The 20,559-nt window shown below is 34.1% G+C and overlaps 1 protein-coding gene and 14 non-coding genes across 15 annotated transcripts; 14 read left to right on the forward strand and 1 right to left on the reverse strand.

Moving 5' to 3' along the window:
- Positions 1–300: 300 nt before the first annotated feature.
- On the forward strand, positions 301–373 carry TRNAK-UUU (transfer RNA lysine (anticodon UUU)). The gene has a single exon. It is a non-coding gene; the product is annotated as a tRNA-Lys (tRNA).
- Positions 374–751: 378 nt separating this feature from the next.
- On the forward strand, positions 752–824 carry TRNAK-CUU (transfer RNA lysine (anticodon UUU)). Its single transcript has one exon. It is a non-coding gene; the product is annotated as a tRNA-Lys (tRNA).
- Positions 825–1,223: 399 nt separating this feature from the next.
- Positions 1,224–1,296, forward strand: TRNAK-UUU (transfer RNA lysine (anticodon UUU)). The gene has a single exon. It is a non-coding gene; the product is annotated as a tRNA-Lys (tRNA).
- Positions 1,297–1,713: 417 nt separating this feature from the next.
- Positions 1,714–1,786, forward strand: TRNAK-UUU (transfer RNA lysine (anticodon UUU)). Its single transcript has one exon. It is a non-coding gene; the product is annotated as a tRNA-Lys (tRNA).
- Positions 1,787–2,173: 387 nt separating this feature from the next.
- On the forward strand, positions 2,174–2,246 carry TRNAK-CUU (transfer RNA lysine (anticodon CUU)). Its single transcript has one exon. It is a non-coding gene; the product is annotated as a tRNA-Lys (tRNA).
- An 891-nt stretch (positions 2,247–3,137) lies between these two features.
- On the forward strand, positions 3,138–3,210 carry TRNAK-UUU (transfer RNA lysine (anticodon UUU)). Its single transcript has one exon. It is a non-coding gene; the product is annotated as a tRNA-Lys (tRNA).
- A 388-nt stretch (positions 3,211–3,598) lies between these two features.
- TRNAK-CUU (transfer RNA lysine (anticodon CUU)) lies at positions 3,599–3,671 on the forward strand. The gene has a single exon. It is a non-coding gene; the product is annotated as a tRNA-Lys (tRNA).
- Positions 3,672–4,561: 890 nt separating this feature from the next.
- On the forward strand, positions 4,562–4,634 carry TRNAK-UUU (transfer RNA lysine (anticodon UUU)). Its single transcript has one exon. It is a non-coding gene; the product is annotated as a tRNA-Lys (tRNA).
- Positions 4,635–5,512: 878 nt separating this feature from the next.
- TRNAK-UUU (transfer RNA lysine (anticodon UUU)) lies at positions 5,513–5,585 on the forward strand. The gene has a single exon. It is a non-coding gene; the product is annotated as a tRNA-Lys (tRNA).
- A 397-nt stretch (positions 5,586–5,982) lies between these two features.
- Positions 5,983–6,055, forward strand: TRNAK-UUU (transfer RNA lysine (anticodon UUU)). The gene has a single exon. It is a non-coding gene; the product is annotated as a tRNA-Lys (tRNA).
- An 889-nt stretch (positions 6,056–6,944) lies between these two features.
- On the forward strand, positions 6,945–7,017 carry TRNAK-UUU (transfer RNA lysine (anticodon UUU)). The gene has a single exon. It is a non-coding gene; the product is annotated as a tRNA-Lys (tRNA).
- Positions 7,018–7,404: 387 nt separating this feature from the next.
- On the forward strand, positions 7,405–7,477 carry TRNAK-UUU (transfer RNA lysine (anticodon UUU)). The gene has a single exon. It is a non-coding gene; the product is annotated as a tRNA-Lys (tRNA).
- A 416-nt stretch (positions 7,478–7,893) lies between these two features.
- Positions 7,894–7,966, forward strand: TRNAK-UUU (transfer RNA lysine (anticodon UUU)). Its single transcript has one exon. It is a non-coding gene; the product is annotated as a tRNA-Lys (tRNA).
- A 417-nt stretch (positions 7,967–8,383) lies between these two features.
- Positions 8,384–8,456, forward strand: TRNAK-UUU (transfer RNA lysine (anticodon UUU)). The gene has a single exon. It is a non-coding gene; the product is annotated as a tRNA-Lys (tRNA).
- A 9,499-nt stretch (positions 8,457–17,955) lies between these two features.
- On the reverse strand, positions 17,956–20,329 carry LOC135153952 (uncharacterized). The gene has a single exon (XM_064098908.1). It carries the CDS (start codon positions 20,180–20,182, stop codon positions 18,212–18,214), a length of 1,971 nt encoding a protein of 656 aa, XP_063954978.1. The 5' UTR covers positions 20,183–20,329; the 3' UTR covers positions 17,956–18,211.
- Between the last annotated feature and the right edge of the window lie 230 nt (positions 20,330–20,559).

Consider the following 20,559-nt stretch of genomic DNA (forward strand, 5'->3'; position numbering starts at 1 on the left):
ATGCAAACATTTTCAAATGCCTTATCTTTTTCGATATCGAATCTTGATAAATGTTTGTATATTTCATTCTCAAAATTCGGCTCAACTCATTATTTAAAACATAATAATTATTACTGGAGATTTAATAATTGAGAGGCTCTGTATTTAATGTTCCATGAACAAAATTTGTTCTTTTATGAAACAATCTATCTCTACCTTAGATTTGTAGGTAAATTTTGCGATGAAATATAAGAAAAGAAAGTGAAAACTCATTAGCTCACGAATTAGAATTTGAGTCATGTTAATATACAACTAACGCATGCCCGGTAAGCTCAGTCGGTAGAGCATCAGACTTTTAATCTGAGGGTCGCGGGTTCGAGTCCCTCATCGGGCGATGTTTACCATTTTCATGAAAGTCATGATACAAGTCTTTTACGTTTTGGACATCTAAATGTAATCTACATTTTATTTACGCAATGTATAACTTTCAAATGCCTTATCTTTTTCGATATCGAATCTTGATAAATGTTTGTATATTTTATTCTAAAAATTCGGCTCAACTCATTATTTAAAACATAATAATTATTACTGGAGATTTAATAATTGATAGGCTCTGTATTTAATATTCCATGAACAAAATTTGTTCTTTTATGAATGAATCGATCGCTGTTGTAGATTTCATATGTAAGTTTTGCGATTAATATAAAAAAAAGTGAGAACTCATTACCTCACTAATTAGAATTTGAGTCATGTTAATACACAACTAACTCAAGCCCGGTTAGCTCAGTCGGTAGAGCATCAGACTCTTAATCTGAGGGTCGCGGGTTCGAGTCCCTCATCGGGCGATGTTTACCATTTTCATGAAAGTCATCATACAAGCCTTTTTACGATTTTGACATCTAAATGTAATCTACATTTTATTTACGCAATGCAAAATTTTCAAACGCCTTATCTTTTTCGATATCGAATCTTGATGAATGTTCGTATATTTCATTCTAAAAATTCGGCTCAACTCATTATTTAAAACATGATAATTATTACTGGAGATTTAATAATTGAGACGCTCTGTATTTAATGTTTCATGAACAAAATTTGTTCTTTCATGAAACAATATCTCTATCTTAGATTTGTAGGTAGATTTTGCGATGAAATATAAAAAAAGTAAGAAAATGTGAACTAATAATCAAGGACATCATTAGATCACTTATTAAAATTTGAGTCATGTTGATACACAACTATCTCAAGCCCGGTTAGCTCAGTCGGTAGAGCATCAGACTTTTAATCTGAGGGTCGCGGTTTCGAGTCCCTCATCGGGCGATGGTTAGTATTTTTTTCTTTACGAAGAGCATGCTAGAACTTTGAAAGCCTTTTGAATTTGTTGACATCTAAACATAGTCATTATTAATTTTGAGCTTTCTTATTCCAAAAACTCTATTAATTAGCCTCAACTTTTGTATACGAAATGTTTAAAGCATTATAAAAATGAAATACCAAATAATTCACATTAATGTATATAGAATTTATAATTGAGAAGATCTTTGTTGAATGACAAGTCTAAATAAATACATGCAATTTCTATTGTTCATAGAAGAGTTAAAACATGTTTTGATTATCGATAGTATATGAGATGAAATGTTTCAAAACATTTAGAGTTTGTGAACTAATTTATTAATGACATAATCGGCTCACTTATCTGAATTCGATCCAGTTAAAATGTATAAATATCTCCAACAAGCCCGGTTAGCTCAGTCGGTAGAGCATCAGACTTTTAATCTGAGGGTCGCGGGTTCGAGTCCCTCATCGGGCAATGGTTACCATTTTCATGAAAGTTATGATACAAGCATTTTACGTTTTTGACATCTAAATCTAATCTTCATTTCATTTATAAAATGTAAAACTTTCAATACCTTATCTTTTTCGATATCAAATCTTGATGAAAATAATGTTCATATATTTCATTCTAAGAATTCGCCTTAACTCATTATTTGAATTATGATAGTTATTGTTTGAGATTTAATGACTGAGAGGCTCTTTATTTAATGTTCCATGAACAAATTTCATTTTTTATGAATCAATCGATCGCTATTTTAAATTTCATATGTAAGTTTTGCGATTAAATTAAAAAAAAAGTGATAATTCATTAGCTCACTTGACTAATTAGAATTTGAGTCATGTTAATACACAACTAACTCAAGCCCGGTTAGCTCAGTCGGTAGAGCATCAGACTCTTAATCTGAGGGTCGCGGGTTCAAGTCCCTCATCGGGCGATGGTTACCATTTTCATGAAAGTCATGATTCAAGCCTTTTAAGTTTTTGACATCTAAATGTAATCTACATTTTATTTACGCAATGCAAAACTTTCAAATGCCTTATCTTTTTCGATATCGAATCTTGATTAATGTTTGTATATTTCATTCTAAAAATTCGGCTCAACTCATTATGTAAAACATAATAATTATTACTGGAGATTTAATAATTGAGAGGCTCTGTATTTAATGTTCCATGAACAAAATTTGTTCTTTCATGAAACAATCTATCTCTATCTTAGATTTGTAGGTAAATTTTGCGATGAAATATAAAAAAAACTAAGAAAATGTGAACTAAATAATCAAGGACATCCTTAGATCACTTATTAGAATTTGAGTCATGTTGATACACAACTATCTGAAGCCCGGTTAGTTCAGTCGGTAGAGCATCAGACTTTTAAGCTGAGGGTCGCAGGTTCGAGTCCCTCATCGGGCGATGGTTAGTATTTTTTCAGTACGAAGAGCATGCTAGAACTTTGAAAGCCTTTTGAATTTGTTGACATCTAAACATAGTCATTATTAATTTTGAGCTTTCTTATTCCAAAAACTCTATTAATTAGCCTCAACTTTTGTATACGAAATGTTTAAAGCATTATAAAAATGAAATACCAAATAATTCACATTAATGTATATAGAATTTATAATTGAGAAGATCTTTGTTGAATGACAAGTCTAAATAAATACATGCAATTTCTATTGTTCATAGAAGAGTTAAAACATGTTTTGATTATCGATAGTATATGAGATGAAATGTTTCAAAACATTTAGAGTTTGTGAACTAATTTATTAATGACATAATCGGCTCACTTATCTGAATTCGATCCAGTTAAAATGTATAAATATCTCCAACAAGCCCGGTTAGCTCAGTCGGTAGAGCATCAGACTTTTAATCTGAGGGTCGCGGGTTCGAGTCCCTCATCGGGCAATGGTTACCATTTTCATGAAAGTTATGATACAAGCATTTTACGTTTTTGACATCTAAATCTAATCTTCATTTCATTTATAAAATGTAAAACTTTCAAATACCTTATCTTTTTCGATATCAAATCTTGATGAAAATAATGTTCATATATTTCATTCTAAGAATTCGCCTTAACTCATTATTTGAATTATGATAGTTATTGTTTGAGATTTAATGACTGAGAGGCTCTTTATTTAATGTTCCATGAACAAATTTCATTTTTTATGAATCAATCGATCGCTATTTTAAATTTCATATGTAAGTTTTGCGATTAAATTAAAAAAAAAGTGATAATTCATTAGCTCACTTGACTAATTAGAATTTGAGTCATGTTAATACACAACTAACTCAAGCCCGGTTAGCTCAGTCGGTAGAGCATCAGACTCTTAATCTGAGGGTCGCGGGTTCAAGTCCCTCATCGGGCGATGGTTACCATTTTCATGAAAGTCATGATTCAAGCCTTTTAAGTTTTTGACATCTAAATGTAATCTACATTTTATTTACACAATGCAAAACTTTCAAATGCCTTATCTTTTTCGATATCGAATCTTGATTAATGTTTGTATATTTCATTCTAAAAATTCGGCTCAACTCATTATGTAAAACATAATAATTATTACTGGAGATTTAATAATTGAGAGGCTCTGTATTTAATGTTCCATGAACAAAATTTGTTCTTTCATGAAACAATCTATCTCTATCTTAGATTTGTAGGTAAATTTTGCGATGAAATATAAAAAAAACTAAGAAAATGTGAACTAAATAATCAAGGACATCCTTAGATCACTTATTAGAATTTGAGTCATGTTGATACACAACTATCTGAAGCCCGGTTAGTTCAGTCGGTAGAGCATCAGACTTTTAAGCTGAGGGTCGCAGGTTCGAGTCCCTCATCGGGCGATGGTTAGTATTTTTTCAGTACGAAGAGCATGCTAGAACTTTGAAAGCCTTTTGAGTTTTTGACATCTAAACATAGTCATTATAAATGTTGAGCTTTCTTATTGCAAAAACTCTAATAATTAGCCTCAACTTTTGTATACGAAATGTTTAAAACATTATAAAAATGAAATACCAAATAATTAACATTAATGTATATAGAATTTATAATTGAGAAGATCTTTGTTGAATGACAAGTCTAAATAAATGCATGCAATTTCTATTGTTCATAGAAGAGTTAAAACATGTTTTGATTATCGATAGTATTTGAGATGAAATGTTTCAAAACATGAAGAGTTTGTGAACTAATTTATTAATGACATAATCGGCTCACTTATCTGAATTCGATCCAGTTAAAATGTATAAATATCTCCAACAAGCCCGGTTAGCTCAGTCGGTAGAGCATCAGACTTTTAATCTGAGGGTCGCGGGTTCGAGTCCCTCATCGGGCAATGGTTACCATTTTCATGAAAGTTATGATACAAGCATTTTACGTTTTTGACATCTAAATCTAATCTTCATTTCATTTATACAATGCAAAAATTTCAAATGCCTTATCTTTTTCGACATCAAATCTTGATAAAAATAATGTTCATATATTTCATTCTAAGAATTCGCCTCAACTCATTATTTGAATTATGATAGTTATTGTTTGAGATTTAATGACTGAGAGGCTCTTTATTTAATGTACCATGAACAAATGTTATTTTTCATGAAACAATCGATCGCTATTTTAGATTTCATAGGTAAGTTTTGCGATTAAATATAACAAAAGGAAGTGTGAACTTATTAGCTCACTAATTAGAATTTGAGTCATGTTAATACACAACTAACGCAAGCCCGGTTAGCTCAGTCGGTAGAGCATCAGTCTTTTAGTCTGAGGGTCGCGGGTTCGAGTCCCTCATCGGGCGATGTTTATCATTTTTCATGAGAGTTATGAAACAATGCGAAATTTTCAAAGGCCTTTTACTTATTTGACGTCTAAGTCTTATCTTCATAAATTTTGAACTTTATTGTAAAAACCCTGTTAATCAGCCTCAACTTATTTGCAATACGAAGTGTTTAAAGTATTATGAATAATGAAATACCAAATAATTAACATTAATGTATAAACTTTATAATTAAGAAGCTCTTCATTGAATGACATGTCTAAACAAATACATGCAATTTCTATTGTTCATAGAAGAGTTAAACCATGCCTTAGATTATCGATAGTATTTGAGATGAAATGTTTCGAAACATTAAGAGTTTGTGAACTAATTACTTAATGACATGATCGGCTCACTTATCTGAATTCGATCCAGTTAAAATGTATACATAGCTACAACAAGCCCGGTTAGCTCAGTCGGTAGAGCATCAGACTTTTAATCTGAGGGTCGCGGGTTCGAGTCCCTCATCGGGCGATGGTTACCATTTTCATGAAAGTTATGATACATACCTTTTACGTTTTTGACATCTAAATCTAATCTAAATCTAATCTACATTTCATTTATACAATGCAAATATTTCAAATGCCTTATCATTTTCGACATCAAATCTTGATAAAAATAATGTTCATACATTTCATTCTAAGAATTCGCCTCAACTCATTATTTGAATTATGATAGTTATTGTTTGAGATTTAATGACTGAGAGGCTCATTATTTAATGTTCCATGAACAAATGTTATTTTTCATGAAACAATCGATCGCTATTTTAGATTTCATAGGTAAGTTTTGCGATTGAATATAACAAAAGGAAGTGTGAACTTATTAGCTCACTAATTAGAATTTGAGTCATGTTAATACACAACTAACGCAAGCCTGGTTAGCTCAGTCGGTAGAGCATCAGTCTTTTAATCTGAGGGTCGCGGGTTCGAGTCCCTCATCGGGCGATGTTTACCATTTTTATGAAAGTCATGATACAAGCCTTTTACGTTTTTGACATCTAAATGTAATCTACATTTTATTTACGCAATGCAAAACTTTCAAATGCCTTATCTTTTTCGATATCGAATCTTGATAAATGTTTGTATATTTCATTCTAAAAATTCGGCTCAACTCATTATTTAAAACATAATAATTATTACTGGAGATTTAATAATTGAGAGGCTCTGTATTTAATGTTCCATGAACTAAATTTCTTCGTTCATGAAACAATATATCTCTATCTTAGATTTGTAGGTAAATTTTGCGATGAAATATAAAAAACCTAAGAAAATGTGAACTAATAATCAAGGACATCATTAGATCACTTATTAGAATTTGAGTCATGTTGATACACAACTATCTCAAGCCCGGTTAGCTCAGTCGGTAGAGCATCAGACTTTTAAGCTGAGGGTCGCAGGTTCGAGTCCCTCATCGGGCGATGGTTAGTACTTTTTTCTTTACGAAGAGCATGCTAGAACTTTGAAAGCATTTTGAATTTTTGACATCTAAACTTAGTCATGATACATTTTGAGCTTTCTTATTGCAAAAACTCTATTAATTAGCCTCAACTTTTGTATACGAAATGTTTAAAGCATTATAAAAATGAAATACCAAATAATTAACATTTATTTATATAGAATTCATAATTGAGAAGATCTTTGTTGAATGACAAGTCTAAATAAATACTTGCAATTTCTATTGTTCATAGAAGAGTTAAAACATGTTTTGATTATCGAAAGTATTTGAGATGAAATGTTTCAAAACATTAAGAGTTTGTGAACTAATTACTTAATGACATAATCGGCTCACTTATCTGAATTCGATCCAGTTAAAATGTATACATATCTACAACAAGCCCGGTTAGCTCAGTCGGTAGAGCATCAGACTTTTAATCTGAGGGTCGCGGGTTCGAGTCCCTCATCGGGCGATGGTTGCCATTTTCATGAAAGTTATGATACAAGCCTTTTACGTTTTTGACATCTAAATCTAATCTACATTTCATTTATACAATGCAAAACTTTCAAATGCCTTATCTTTTTCGATATCAAATCTTGATGAAAATAATGTTCATATATTTCATTCTAAGAATTCGCCTCAACTCATTATTTGAATTATGATAGTTATTGTTTGAGATTTAATGACTGAGAGGCTCTTTATTTAATGTTCCATGAACAAATTTCATTTTTCATGAAACAAGCGATCGCTATTTTAGATTTCATAGGTAAGTTTTGCGATTAAATGATAAAAAAAGGAAGTGTGAACTTATTAGCTCACTAATTAGAATTTGAGTCATGTTAATACACAACTAACGCAAGCCCGGTTAGCTCAGTCGGTAGAGCATCAGACTTTTAATCTGAGGGTCGCGGGTTCGAGTCCCTCATCGGGCGATGTTTATCATTTTTCATGAGAGTTATGAAACAATGCAAAATTTTCAAAGGCCTTTTACTTATTTGACGTCTAAGTCTTATCTTCATAAATTTTGAACTTTATTGTAAAAACCCTGTTAATCAGCCTCAACTTATTTGTAATACGAATTGTTTAAAGTATTATAAATAATGAAATACCAAATAATTAACATTAATGTATAGACTTAATAATTAAGAAGCTCTTTATTGAATGACATGTCTAAACAAATACATGCAATTTCTATTGTTCATAGAAGAGTTAAACCATGTTTTAGATTATCGATAGTATTTGAGATGAAATGTTTTAAAACATTAAGAGTTTGTGAAGTAATTACTTAATGACATAATCGGCTCACTTATCTGAATTCGATCCTTTTAAAATCTATATCTATACAACAACCCGGTTAGCTCAGTCGGTAGAGCATCAGACTTTTAATCTGAGGGTCGCGGGTTCGAGTCCCTCATCGGGTGATGTTTATCATTTTTCATGAAATTATGAAACAATGCAACATTTTCGAAAGCGTTTTACTTTTTTTACATCTAATTCTAATCTTCATAAATTTTTAACTTTATTGTAAAAACTCTGCAAATTTGCTTCGAACTCATTATTTGTTATATGAAAAGTATGAAAGTATTGTAAATAATGAAATACCAAATAATCTAAATTATTGTAGACTTTATAATTAAAAAGATTTTCATTGAACGACAAATCTAAACAAGATAATACTGGTTATTTTTCAACGTTCGTATATGAGAGTCACACCATCTTACAGATTATAGTAGTGTTTTGCGATTTAATATCTCAAATCATGACATATTTGAATTAATTACTTTATGACATAAATGGCTAATTTGAATTTGACCTAGGATAATGTTAATCCAACTCAAGCCCGGTTATCTCAGTCGGTAGAGCATCAGACTTTTAATCTGAGGGTCGCGGGTTCGAGTCCCTCATCGGGCGATGGTTATCATTTTTTCATGAAAATCATGATATGCAAAACTTCCGGAAATTGTTTCATTTTTTTAACGTCTAGTCTTTACAAACGTCCATTTGTTTCAATCTAAAAATACGCCTTCATTTCGTCTCAGATCATGCATAGAATTATAAAAAGTTTAAATTATTGTAGATATATTAATTGTGAAGTACTCTAAGTTTTAAAAAAAAGTTGAGATATTGCCAATTTCCTTGTTTTTGGAACAATCGGACACTGTTTGTCTTTACGATTAAGCAATTCACAACATGTGAATTGATTACTTAATGACATTATCGGCTCACTTATTAGAATTTGACCCATCATCATATTAACCTAACTTAAGCCCGGTTAGCTCAGTCGGTAGAGCATCTGAGGGTCGCGGGTTCGAGTCCCTCATCGGGCGATACATTCTAATTTTCATGAAATTATCATACAATGCAAAACTTTTGAGAGCTTTGTTTTTGATGCCTTAAACTTAGCATCATAAATGTTAATTCACAACATAAGAACATGCATGTGAATTGATTACTTCATGACATTATAGGCTCACTTATTAGAATTTGACGCATTTTTTTAGCAGTAAAAAGAAAAATACAAGCGCGAAGCGCGAGCTTAATTTTTATATTGAGACCTAAATACGGGATCTAATGACGAACAGGACGCCGTATCTCACACAATATTTCTTTCTCTTTTTCTTCCCTTTACCTTCTTTTACTTTTCCATTTCCTTGCTATCTCTTTATTATTTGAATGGTTAGCAAGCAGCGAGGCCGTTTCTGCCCCGACTCTTTGAAAATGTGTGTTTCCTTTTACCACTTGGCTATTTTCCCATGGGGAAGGGGTTCAGGGCCGTATTATCAGGATGTCTTTTACTCTTTGTTCCCCTCTTCATTTTTCTTATGTTTTTCTTTTCCTTTTCCTTCATCTCTCTCTCTCCACCTCTCTCTGTCTCTCTCTCTTTCAAGGAGGAGGGGTAAGGCTCATTCGGCCTTTTTTAATGGATCTGCACCTGCCTAAATCATTATGTATACAAATCAACTAGATAATAACCCATCGTCGAAGACATTTACCTCTGTTGGATCCAGTAAATTCAAAGAGGGGAGATATGTAGAGAAACACCCCCCCTCCCCCAGAAAAGGTTTATCATTAAACATGGAGGTTTGATTTCTTCACAATAATATGAATGACATAGGAATGGTTTTCATTTCAAAAGGGGAAGGTACTTTTTGTTAGAAAGGGGAACAATGGCGATATCCATGGAATAACGGGGGCACGTCTGCACCAAAACCCTTTCCTTTTAGTTCAGTATCATGATCTTAGAAATTCGATAACCACACCAAAATATTTCACATTGTTCGAGCATAAAATGGGAGTCGGGATATTTCAGCTCACTATTTTTGTAGACACAATTAGAATTATCATTTGCCCCTAGAGCCCGGTTAGCTCAGTTGGTAGAGCATCATACTTTTAATCTGAGGGTCGCGGGTTCGAGTCCCTCATCGGGCGGGAGTAGATATTTTAATCAAACAAAACCTTGAAGCAATGTAGTCACTTCAGATGCGGTTTTCTTGCATGTAATTATGCTAATTTCCTTCCAACCCTCAACGTACTGATGATGCGTATTCCTGGTGCACTTTCAATGTAGGCCTACATGCCAATAGACCAGTTCGTAGTTACTTCATGGACAATTTTGGTCAAATGACCTTTCATTTATTTCATTGTGATAGGCAGATTTCAAAGCAAGATATTACGTATGCATGCCTTACATAGCAGGATGAAGAAATTGAATAGTCCAGGTGACTAGAATAGCACACCAGTAAACACTCCATGAAGGTATTTGTTGTATTTCTACTTTGAATGCATATTATAGCATGCTGTCCAATGTACATGACAAACTGTGAAATACCAGTCGTTCGTGGACTCATTGTTTGCTCTTTGTGGATGTGAATGAAAAACACAATTCAAAAGAATATATGATTAATCAGGACATCAAAGTTGGTGCTTATCTCATTAGATTTTAAACTACCATGTCACTTTAGTACAAATGACCTTTCTCTGATCATGCGCAGAATCTTCTGATCATGCGCAGAATGGAACTACGAACTGGCTATTTACTCCCCACGCCATTGGTTCATTTCTTTGTATTCATATTTTATCTACAAAAAAAGAGAATAAACGGAAGGATTGCTGAGCGATAGTGTTGATATGTTCTTGTAAACATGAAAAACATAAAAGTTTTACAGAAAGATAAGCAGATAGAACATTACATCGGTTGATTGATTTATCTTATATTCACCAAGTGTGAATCCCGTCAGTTAATTACTAAACACTCTTTTTATGTAAGGCCCTAAACATTATAACAAAAAATTATGATAATGATAATAAATAATAATAATGATAATAATAATAATGATGATGATGATAATGATGATGATGATGATTGATAATAATACTAATTATGATAATAATTCATATATTTGTAATTAATTATTAATTTGTTTTGTTTATTTTTAACAATAATAATGATATTGATAATGATAATAATAAAAAATAATATTAATAATATCGGTCTCAATCGCGCCAAATCCATTTTGGAGTTTTTGAAAGCTTTAAAGTGTAAAAATATGTTCTGAAAGATGAAACCGATGTGTTTATTAGGCCCTATAGAATTTAAAAATCGTCTTTCAATTATCGTAAGAAACTGTTCAATTCGAGAGCGAAAGAGAGAGGAACGAGATTTCATTCCAAGAATTTGAAAAAAAGTGTATATTGTCTGAAAAAACATATGTATTTCAACAAGCTAGTCAAATTCGATCTTTTTTTCTAAACCCGACTAAAATAACCAAGGAAATATTAGGCCTACCAAGAATCCCATGTTGGTACATAGCTTTTGGGAATATCAATACGGGATATGAAATATGAAGGTAAAGTTGTTTTGAACATGACATTGTTAAAATTCGGTCAGCCACTTGCAATACTTTAACAGCTGATCGCTCCGGGTTATATAAGGCCCTATGTCCTTCACTGCCCCCAAAAGAGTCGTTGCTCTTTTTTTTTTATTAATTCAGCATTGACCTCAAATGACAGTTACACTTTTATAAATGAAATTTTACTTGAGGCCACGTGGAATGGGATCATAGTTTCGGGTTAAGTCTAGGCACTAGATGTTTTTGCTTTTGTTTTTGTTTTGAGATTGAGGGTTTGCCTTTTTTCAAAATTTTCAAAATCTTTTCAAATCTTTTATAGGACATATTACATTAAATCGTAAGACAAATATGATTTGAAAAAATACAGTATTTTTAAAGTAACTAAGAAATACTAGTAATATAAGCCTTAAAAAAAACTTTGTTTCGTGTATGTCTAACTCAATAAACATGATAAAAGTAAGAAGCTGATTATTATGTGTATTTCGTATATTTGTATTTTATGACAAAAGAACAATTTATCAAAATGAACATTGGGACATCTGTTGTTTTTATTCCATTTTCGGGTTCCCATGACTGACGCGAAACGATGAATTCGTGTTAATGGCCCATTACGAATCCCCGATGTTGTCACTTTAGGGACTAGTTTTAGTTCAAGTGTAATAGGTTCCCACGAATATTATTGCGCTTAAAATCCAGTTCAAAGACCTATTTTCACCCAAAAAAAATACTCGTGATACTTAATTCAATGATATCCGATTGTGTAAAAAAGAACGTGTTTGATAACTCCTAATTTAACGTGGTATCTACATGTACATGTATTATAAGTAAGACATGATACTAATATCACATCCCCCCCCCCCCCTTCAATCAACATGCACAGTTATAATAAGCATGATCTTTGCTAACGCGAGGAAATATTTGACTTGATTTTTAATCGAGTTTTGCAGCACTCAGGCAATATAGCAATTATGACAGATAACTAGACATAAATTAATATAAGTTTACTATATAGTATGTTGTTTGATAATAATTCACCATTTGGTCTGGACAATAAATGCATTACCAAGTACATAATGATTTGACGAGAATTACCCCCATGACACCAGAAAGTACTAGCAAAAATGCATTTATAGTGCCAGGATGTATACCAGCTAAAATTAGAGACACCATATAGCAGAAATAAAGAGGATTAACTTAAGATAAGGTCTGTCATAATATCAATATAATCCAGCTGACTAATATGATAACAAATAATTCAACAATGAAGTAAAATAGACGGATGTTTGGCGGTCCTTATTATTTTGTAGGAACCGTCAATTAACGCGTCTGACCTGCAGTGGATTTTACCCAGACATGCATGCCAGACGGACGCATTGATTGATTTATTTCAGGCAACTGATTCCAAAATCAAATAAAATGGTAAAAGAATCCCCATTCCCCATGAATGACAATAATTTCCCTGATTTTTGTGCCAGAATATTGTGTTCTAGTTATTTGAATATAATTCTTATTATTTCTGACTCATATTGCGAGTTTCGCAAAACATGAATGACTTAAATATGATTTTGGAAGTTTTGTAAAGGTCAATTCAGAAATAAATTTACATGACTTTAGCGGCGATGACATTAATGTTGCATTGTGAACATTTTTTTTAATTCTTACAATAATCATGATTATGATGTTATTGGCTCAACTGAAATATTTTTGAAAAACCAATGTTACCTACATTTTAAATACTAATATTGAAAGAGTTTTAAGGGGAAGTTCACCCTGACCAAAATTTTTTTGGTAAAAATAACATAAAACATAACATAAACAAATATTGTTAAATGAAGGTTTGAGGAAATCCATTAAGGGTTAAAAAGTTTTTATAGAATAAGTATATCATTTTTTTGTGACGTCACATGCGAGCAGCTGTGCATGTATCGTGAATTAAAACAATAATCAAATGTCATTTTCTCAAAAAAATGTAAATGGTTTTTATTGTACCTTCAGTATATCAACAAAAAATAATTTTGCATCTGCTCCCCGACGAAAAAAAATACTTTAGTCATCATGAACTCAGGCATGAACCATATGAAATCGAAATTCCTGCAATTTATATTACAGACCGAATGGGACAAATGCTCGCTTGATCCCCACTCTCCACTATTTTCCAGTCTATTTTCTCTTCTGTCAACTTCACTCTCGTCCGCCCCGATTCTTATTCTCTTTATATTATATCATATGATTTTATACCATGCAATGTTGAAAGAGTATATGAACATTGACTTGAATATATTACTTCATAAGGTTCCAAATTAAAAAAATAAATAAATAAATTCTTATTTTTTCCCGGTAGTTTTAAAATAAACTTTTAGTTAGGTGAACTTCCTCTTTACAACAAGTATGAGGAGCACAATGATTGTGACTCCTCCCTTTTTGCTCCCCCGGATTTTGAGATGTACTTACCTTTTTGTGTCCGGTACCATTGCTCTGTAAGATCGCTCATCTGCACAATACTATGACTTGACTTGGCAAGGCTGACTGACCCGATGATCAGGGCGACCAGGCTTGCTGTAAGGGCAAGCAAAATTCCACACAGGACAACTGTCCGAGAGTTGTTGTCCGTCGAGTATCCCATTTTCAATCTTCCAAATTTCGAACAATACGCGAGAACACAACCAGCTCTGGAGAGAAGTGGCTTCTGTGATCAGTGCGCGGGGAGAGTGCTACTGAATTGAGATGCGATCAGCTGCAGTTCATCCATCTCATCTCGCATAGCGCGCGGCTTTTTGTGTCAGCAAATTCAGGTTATCAGTGGTGGAGATCAGTGTGGATCGGATATACAGCACGGTCACTGCACAGTGAGTGACCGGAAATTGTTCCCCCTATGGACCCTACTCTTCCACGCCCACCCCCCCCCCCCCCCGCCCCCACGGAGATTCACCTTGAGACTTTCAGTTAAAACTTTGTCAAATTCATTTATATATGCAAAGGTAATGTCTCATTATAGGGTCTTGATCGAAGACATTTTGTCGTCAATGATCACTGCTAAGTGAAATATGATACAGTCAAACGATAGATATTTTTTCCTTTTAAAAATGCAAAGGCATCTAATTTCATTCTGTTTTGGCCATAATCAGTTCATTAAGAAATTACCTGGGGCCTTTGATTTTTTTCCTCGGGACGCTGAGGGAATTGTCGTCTAGGTTATAAACATTCATTTCCCTAATCATGTAGGTAATTGTATCACATACACTGACCCCCCCCCCCCCATTAAAAAAGTTCCACGACCAATACAAGCAAAATGTGAAAACTAAAGAAAGGGGAAGTTAAAAGGGTAAAATGTCATATATATCTTTTGGGGGGAAATTTTATGCCAAAATCTTTCACAAAGTAGGATTTTTTTATTTTAAAAAGGCCGAACTCTTTTAAAGATTTTATTTCCAGACAAACCAAAATTGTGCCTTTTATTCACTTTTGGCTTACTTTGCCACTTGTAACATTAATCCCTCTCCCTCTTTCCTTTTCTGTTGTATCTCCATGTTCTTACTTGTCTGTTCACGGTACAGACACAAATAAGGGAGGCGCGATAGCTCAGTCGGTATAGCGGGGTTTCGGATTCCGGTGACCCGGGTTCGATTCCCACTTGGTGCGCGAGTGCCCTTTGGTAAGGCATTAATCCTCATTACCAGGTCCTTGGAGAGGATCTTAAGCCGTCGATTCTCTGGTTGCTTCTTTACAAGCATTTATGCTTTTTTAGCAATCAGGTAGAAAAATCACCACCAAATTGCACCTAATAGCTTAGCCGGTGAAAGAATTATTACTCTGTCAGCTTCAAGCTGTTTGTCCAATTTGTTTTAATCTGTGTCAGAAAGGCCTAAAAACATATTTCTGTCATTTTGTAATTTTAAAGGAAGAGTTCACCCTGACAAAGATTTTATTGTAAAAATAGCCCCAACAAAATAAAAGATTTTGCCGAAGGTTTGAGAAAAAAAGATAATAATTAATATTAGAATAATAATTATTAGTATTATTAATAATTATGACAATGATAATAGTTATTAATAACTTGATTTGTGACTTCATTAGCGAGCAAGATTCCTACATATCCTTTGGCAAAAAATCAAAGAAATGTAATTTTCTCACAAAATTGAATATGCTTTTTTAATGTTTCTTCAGTATATTATCACTACACAAATCATTTCACGCTCCTTCCTAAAAAGTATATAAGCAAAAACAAGTTTATGCATTCTATATTACAAAATATGGGGTAACTGTTCGTTTATGACGTCACAAACCCATAACTTGAAATTCTAATAAATTTCTTAATAATTCTTAATGGGTTTTCCTCAAATCTTCACCAATAGTTTATAATTATGTTTTTCTGCTGTTTTTTTACAACAAACTAATCTTCAGGTTGAACTTCCCCTTTAAGATTACATAGTTGTACACAATTTAATTCATTGTAATCTATTTGGGCCTAATGAAAAACTACATGATAGTATTAATAGTAGTAGTAGTAGTAGTAGCAGTAGTAGTAGTAGTAGTAGTAGTAGTAGTAGTAGAAGTAGTAGTAGTGGTAACAATACGCCTAATGATAGCAATCATAACTGTTAATAGTAATTGAGAAATTAAAACAAAACTGATATTGACAGTAATAATAATGTAATGATCATTCATCTAATCATATTTCAACATGTTATCCAATTTAACAAAATTAAATCTTCCATGAGGCCCTTGATGCAAATAATACAAGTATATGTTTTTAATAACAATGAACAATGAATAACCAATGCATTGGAATTACAACCATAATCTAAACCCATTAAAAATGAATATCATGAGAACAGTTTAAAATAATTAAGGAAAGAGATAATTGCACAGACAACTAAGTGATAGAATTCAGGAGCTTTTGATGGGGGGGGGGGGGGCACTATTGTATCCAAGCTAACCAGTCAAATCCAGAACATGTTTTTAGAGATAGTTTGAAATTATGAGCATATCCTAAATACCATGAGTTAACATATTACATGAACGGGGCTATCATGATAAAAACACTCTAATAGAAATCTGTATGGCATTTACAAAACTTTATTACTCAGTGGAGTATTGATATTATGACCTTTAAAATTTCTCTTTAAAATCGGTTTTTACACAATCAGCTGATAGCATCATTTAAACAGGTATGGATAACAAATATTAGGCCTATACACCTGACGTTTTCTATTACTTTCTTAAAAGCATCCATCTTACGCTAGTAAAATTGAATCGATGAGGTATACATTACAGTTCATATCAGTCTCGCCGCCCTCTTTTTGAAATTTATTTTTTGACCTTTACTTAAAGAACAAGTCCACCTCAACAAAAGTTGATTTGAATAAAAAGAAAAAAATCCAACAAGCTTTACACTGAAAATTTCATCAAAATCGGATGTAAAATATAGACAGTTATGATTTTTAAAGTTTCACTTAATTTCACTTAACAGATATATGCACATCCTGGTCTGTATGCAGTAGAAAACAAAAAAAAATGAGTGAGGGACATCATCGTCTGTCTCATTTGCATGTCACTAAGGTTATGCATATCACTATTTTGTGAAAAATAAGCAAAACTTTAAAATGTCATTACTTTCTTATTTCACTTCCGATTTGGATGACATTTACAGCGCTATGCTGGATTGATTTCCCCTATACAGTATAATCAAATCAATATTTTTCTGAGGTGGACTTGACTTTTAAGTAGTCTATTTCCCCTATCATAACGATAACTAATTTGTGGTTGCGTACTATAACAATGGCGCTGAGGCAATTGTACCTTGAATAATGTTTTAATGACTAGTTTAAAAAAACAAGGAAAGAGGCTACAATTTGACATATCTTTGAATATGCATTACGTTTAGACATACCGATTTCTTCAGGCAAACGAACTTTACGATTAAAGGTGTTAGAACAAATTTCTTAATGAAAATCGTTGGCCAATTTATTTGCTGCTGCTTTGTTTGGAAAACCAAATGCATGTTTTTCAACGATCTGTCGAAAAGGTAAAAATTAAGCATGTTTTCATTCAACATTTCCTCGACCATGCGTAATTCATATTTTAGGCATAAGGTCTCGTATGAAGTAAGAAAAGACGGATATTATAGTTATGAACTTTGCCTTCCGAATAGATGGCAGTAAAAGCCAGAAAAACTCACTCAAAATCGTAATTAGCTCGATCAACATGATCAAATGAAAATTTGGTAGGAGCACAATCAGTCATGCGTGCATTATGAACGTTGAGATGGGCTGCATAGAAGAGAAGCACATATATCTCCATTCATATACAATGAAAATTTATGACCAAGATAGCAAGAAATTACACTGAATTATGTTTTTTAAGGAGGAAATGTGTCTCGACTTCCCGTTTGGTCATAACCCACTCTTCCATTCAACGTACCAAAAGAGCGATTTCTAGATTTTGGGAGGAAATTAGTGGGCAGCGACACTCTCACAAAATCCCAAATTTTCAGGCTGTCACGCCCCCCCCCCCTCCCCCCATCATCGCCCTTACATAATAACATTTCGCTGCCTTCAGAAGTCGGTACTGATAGTAAAATATAACTGCGGCCAAATAAAACTTACATGACTCCCTTTTTTATATTTTGAATGGCTCAACTGTTTTGATTATGATGAAGAAAATTGAATTTAAAAATAAAATCTGCTCACCAAAATCAGGATGCGCAAAACCAAAACTTCATTATTCTCCTTCATATCCTACTCGTAGTTTTTTTTTTTTTTAGTTTTAGGACAATATGTAAGCTGCTTTCTCTCAAAGTATCTCTCTTCTCGGTGATCAACATAAGATTGACTTATTCGAGAAGGTTTCCCAAACTTTGCATAGCTCTTCGGGCGTGGCGGTAATCCCACGAACAGTTAGGGTCTCGTCACTCCTCAAAGAACATACATCAAATCTCCCACTCCATGTTTTGAAACCACGATGTCCAACAGGCTCAACAAGCACCCTCTTAGCAATGATTCCTTGGAAGACATCTGCAATACCGATAAGAGGCGTCCGCAGCGCCACCCTGTACATAGAAGGCGCCACATCGGCGGATAAGATGTACCCACTGGCGCTGCAGAACGGTGGGTAGTAGCGCCCCCTGTACAGCTCATCATGCACTTGATAACTTATCACGTTTACTCCACCCTTCGTTTTGACGGACAATCTTCCGTCGCCATAAATTTTCGAACCAAGGTAAACTCTCTTTCCGGCCTGTCCCTTGCTTCGAAGGTCTTTCAAGTAGCGAACAACACTTCGTAAATTTACGAAACGATCTTCATCACCTACATACAAATAACGCGCATGCGCGCAATTCTTGGTGATCCAGCGGAGCGCTGTGATGACTTTCAGCGTCTGATTCGGAAAGGAATCAATGAAATTCCCTTGGAGAATGTCCTGGTGCTGTACAACCTCGTTCCTTACATCACTTGTATCTGTTGACACTTCTTGCTTTCCGAGGATAAACAACAGCCTGATGGACTCACCATTGATAGATAGCCCCGAGCCCCAGGTTGTACGGATGGCCTTCCGGATCTCTGAGTTCCTAGGATAGGAGTTAATGAACAAAACCATGAATATGTCTCGGTTGTTTCCTCCTGGCGCGAAGCAGATATCTGGATGGCCAAACTGGAGCTCCAACACTTCATCTAAATAAGGTTTGTTGTCGATATCGCTTGGAAGAACGATGTCTAAATCCGGATCTCTGCAGTTCATGAGACAGGATTGGTTGCTGAGTTGATCCACTATTTTAACCATTGCATTTGGATTATCTGGTACAATTGCTGAAACAATGTGATCAACTAAGCAAGGGTTGGAGGATAAGTGCGTCGTGGTAAATAGCTTGTCCTGATTGACCAATGTCCAATTTTGCTTCCTTCCTAATATGCCTGATAGTGGAAACATGTTATTAGTCAAGGGTAATTTGTATACATCTCTGGCTGCAGCAATACTCATAACGAAGCCAGCACTGGAAATGGGAATTAGAGGATCCGTAGATTGGAACTGTTTCTCTGAAACAACGTTAAAATTAGATGGCTTGTGAGTTTGGCTTCTTTGAATGTTGCCTATCAGTAACTTTCTATTATTGGCGTGAACATTGTGATGCTTCAGAAGTTTGAACAATTGCCTGTAATTGACAAACATGGTATCATTGACAATAAGGACATATTTGACCTGATGACAATTTCGTAGAATCCAATGAAGACCAAGAAATACCAGGGAACCGGACCTTGTATCAAGGTTGAACTGTCCTTTCAGAATGTCCTTATTCTTGATGATTTCATTGGTCAATCCAGTAATGCCATAGCGTGTTCTTGAATCTATATAATCGCCCACCACGAAGACGGTGTGGGCAGTATTATTTTCCACCGTGAACGGTCTTGCCCATGAATCCCTGATCGCTTGGCGGCGAGAACTGGCTTCAAATTTTGATATCACCAGTGTGATGACGAAGGTGCTATTGTCCCAACAACCAGGCGGTAGCCCTACATGGTTGTCCTTCTGCAATGGGGTTACCGAATCCTTCTGGGACATGTTGGCAAATTCCAACATCCACTTGTCCGCCTTCTTGAGGTCAACGGTGGGCTTGTGATAGTGGAAACTATTCTTGACATTCTTCTTTGAATCCCGCGGTTGGTGAATATCGGCAGAATTCTTTAGTAGCAAGGAGGCGACGATGGCATTAAAGATGGCGAGGACCGTCAGTAAGAGCACCGATAAACGAACCCTCTTTGCTGTCACTCTGCTCAAAATGGTATAACCCATCACTGACTATTGCTGGTCGACATCACAATAAGAGTTGATGGTCATTAACGAAGAAAAATATCAATATGTCCTTCATCATCTGCATCTATTTGTTGTGTTCAGTGAAGAATGATACATGTATTGGCCGACATCATACTATTCGCCGTGATATGCATCTATGCGATTCAACAACCGTCCTAAAATTGTATTTTTTATATTACACACGACATCTGCAATTTTTCCAATATCGATCAATAAACTACTTTTGTATACATTGCTGCTGGTAGAAATATTGTATTGCTAAGGTCACGCTCCAAACGAGAGCTGTGTTCAAATGTGCGATATGTCATTCGATTGCCAATATTTCTGCAGTAATCGAAATACGTAATTCATTTTAT

This window comes from Lytechinus pictus, chromosome 4 (genome assembly GCF_037042905.1).
Source record: "Lytechinus pictus isolate F3 Inbred chromosome 4, Lp3.0, whole genome shotgun sequence".
Lineage (NCBI taxonomy): Eukaryota > Metazoa > Echinodermata > Echinoidea > Temnopleuroida > Toxopneustidae > Lytechinus > Lytechinus pictus.

Coding starts and splice junctions, on each gene's coding strand:
- LOC135153952 (XM_064098908.1), bottom strand. CDS start 20,182: ATGGGTTATACCATTTTGAGCAGAGTGACAGCAAAGAGGGTTCGTTTA.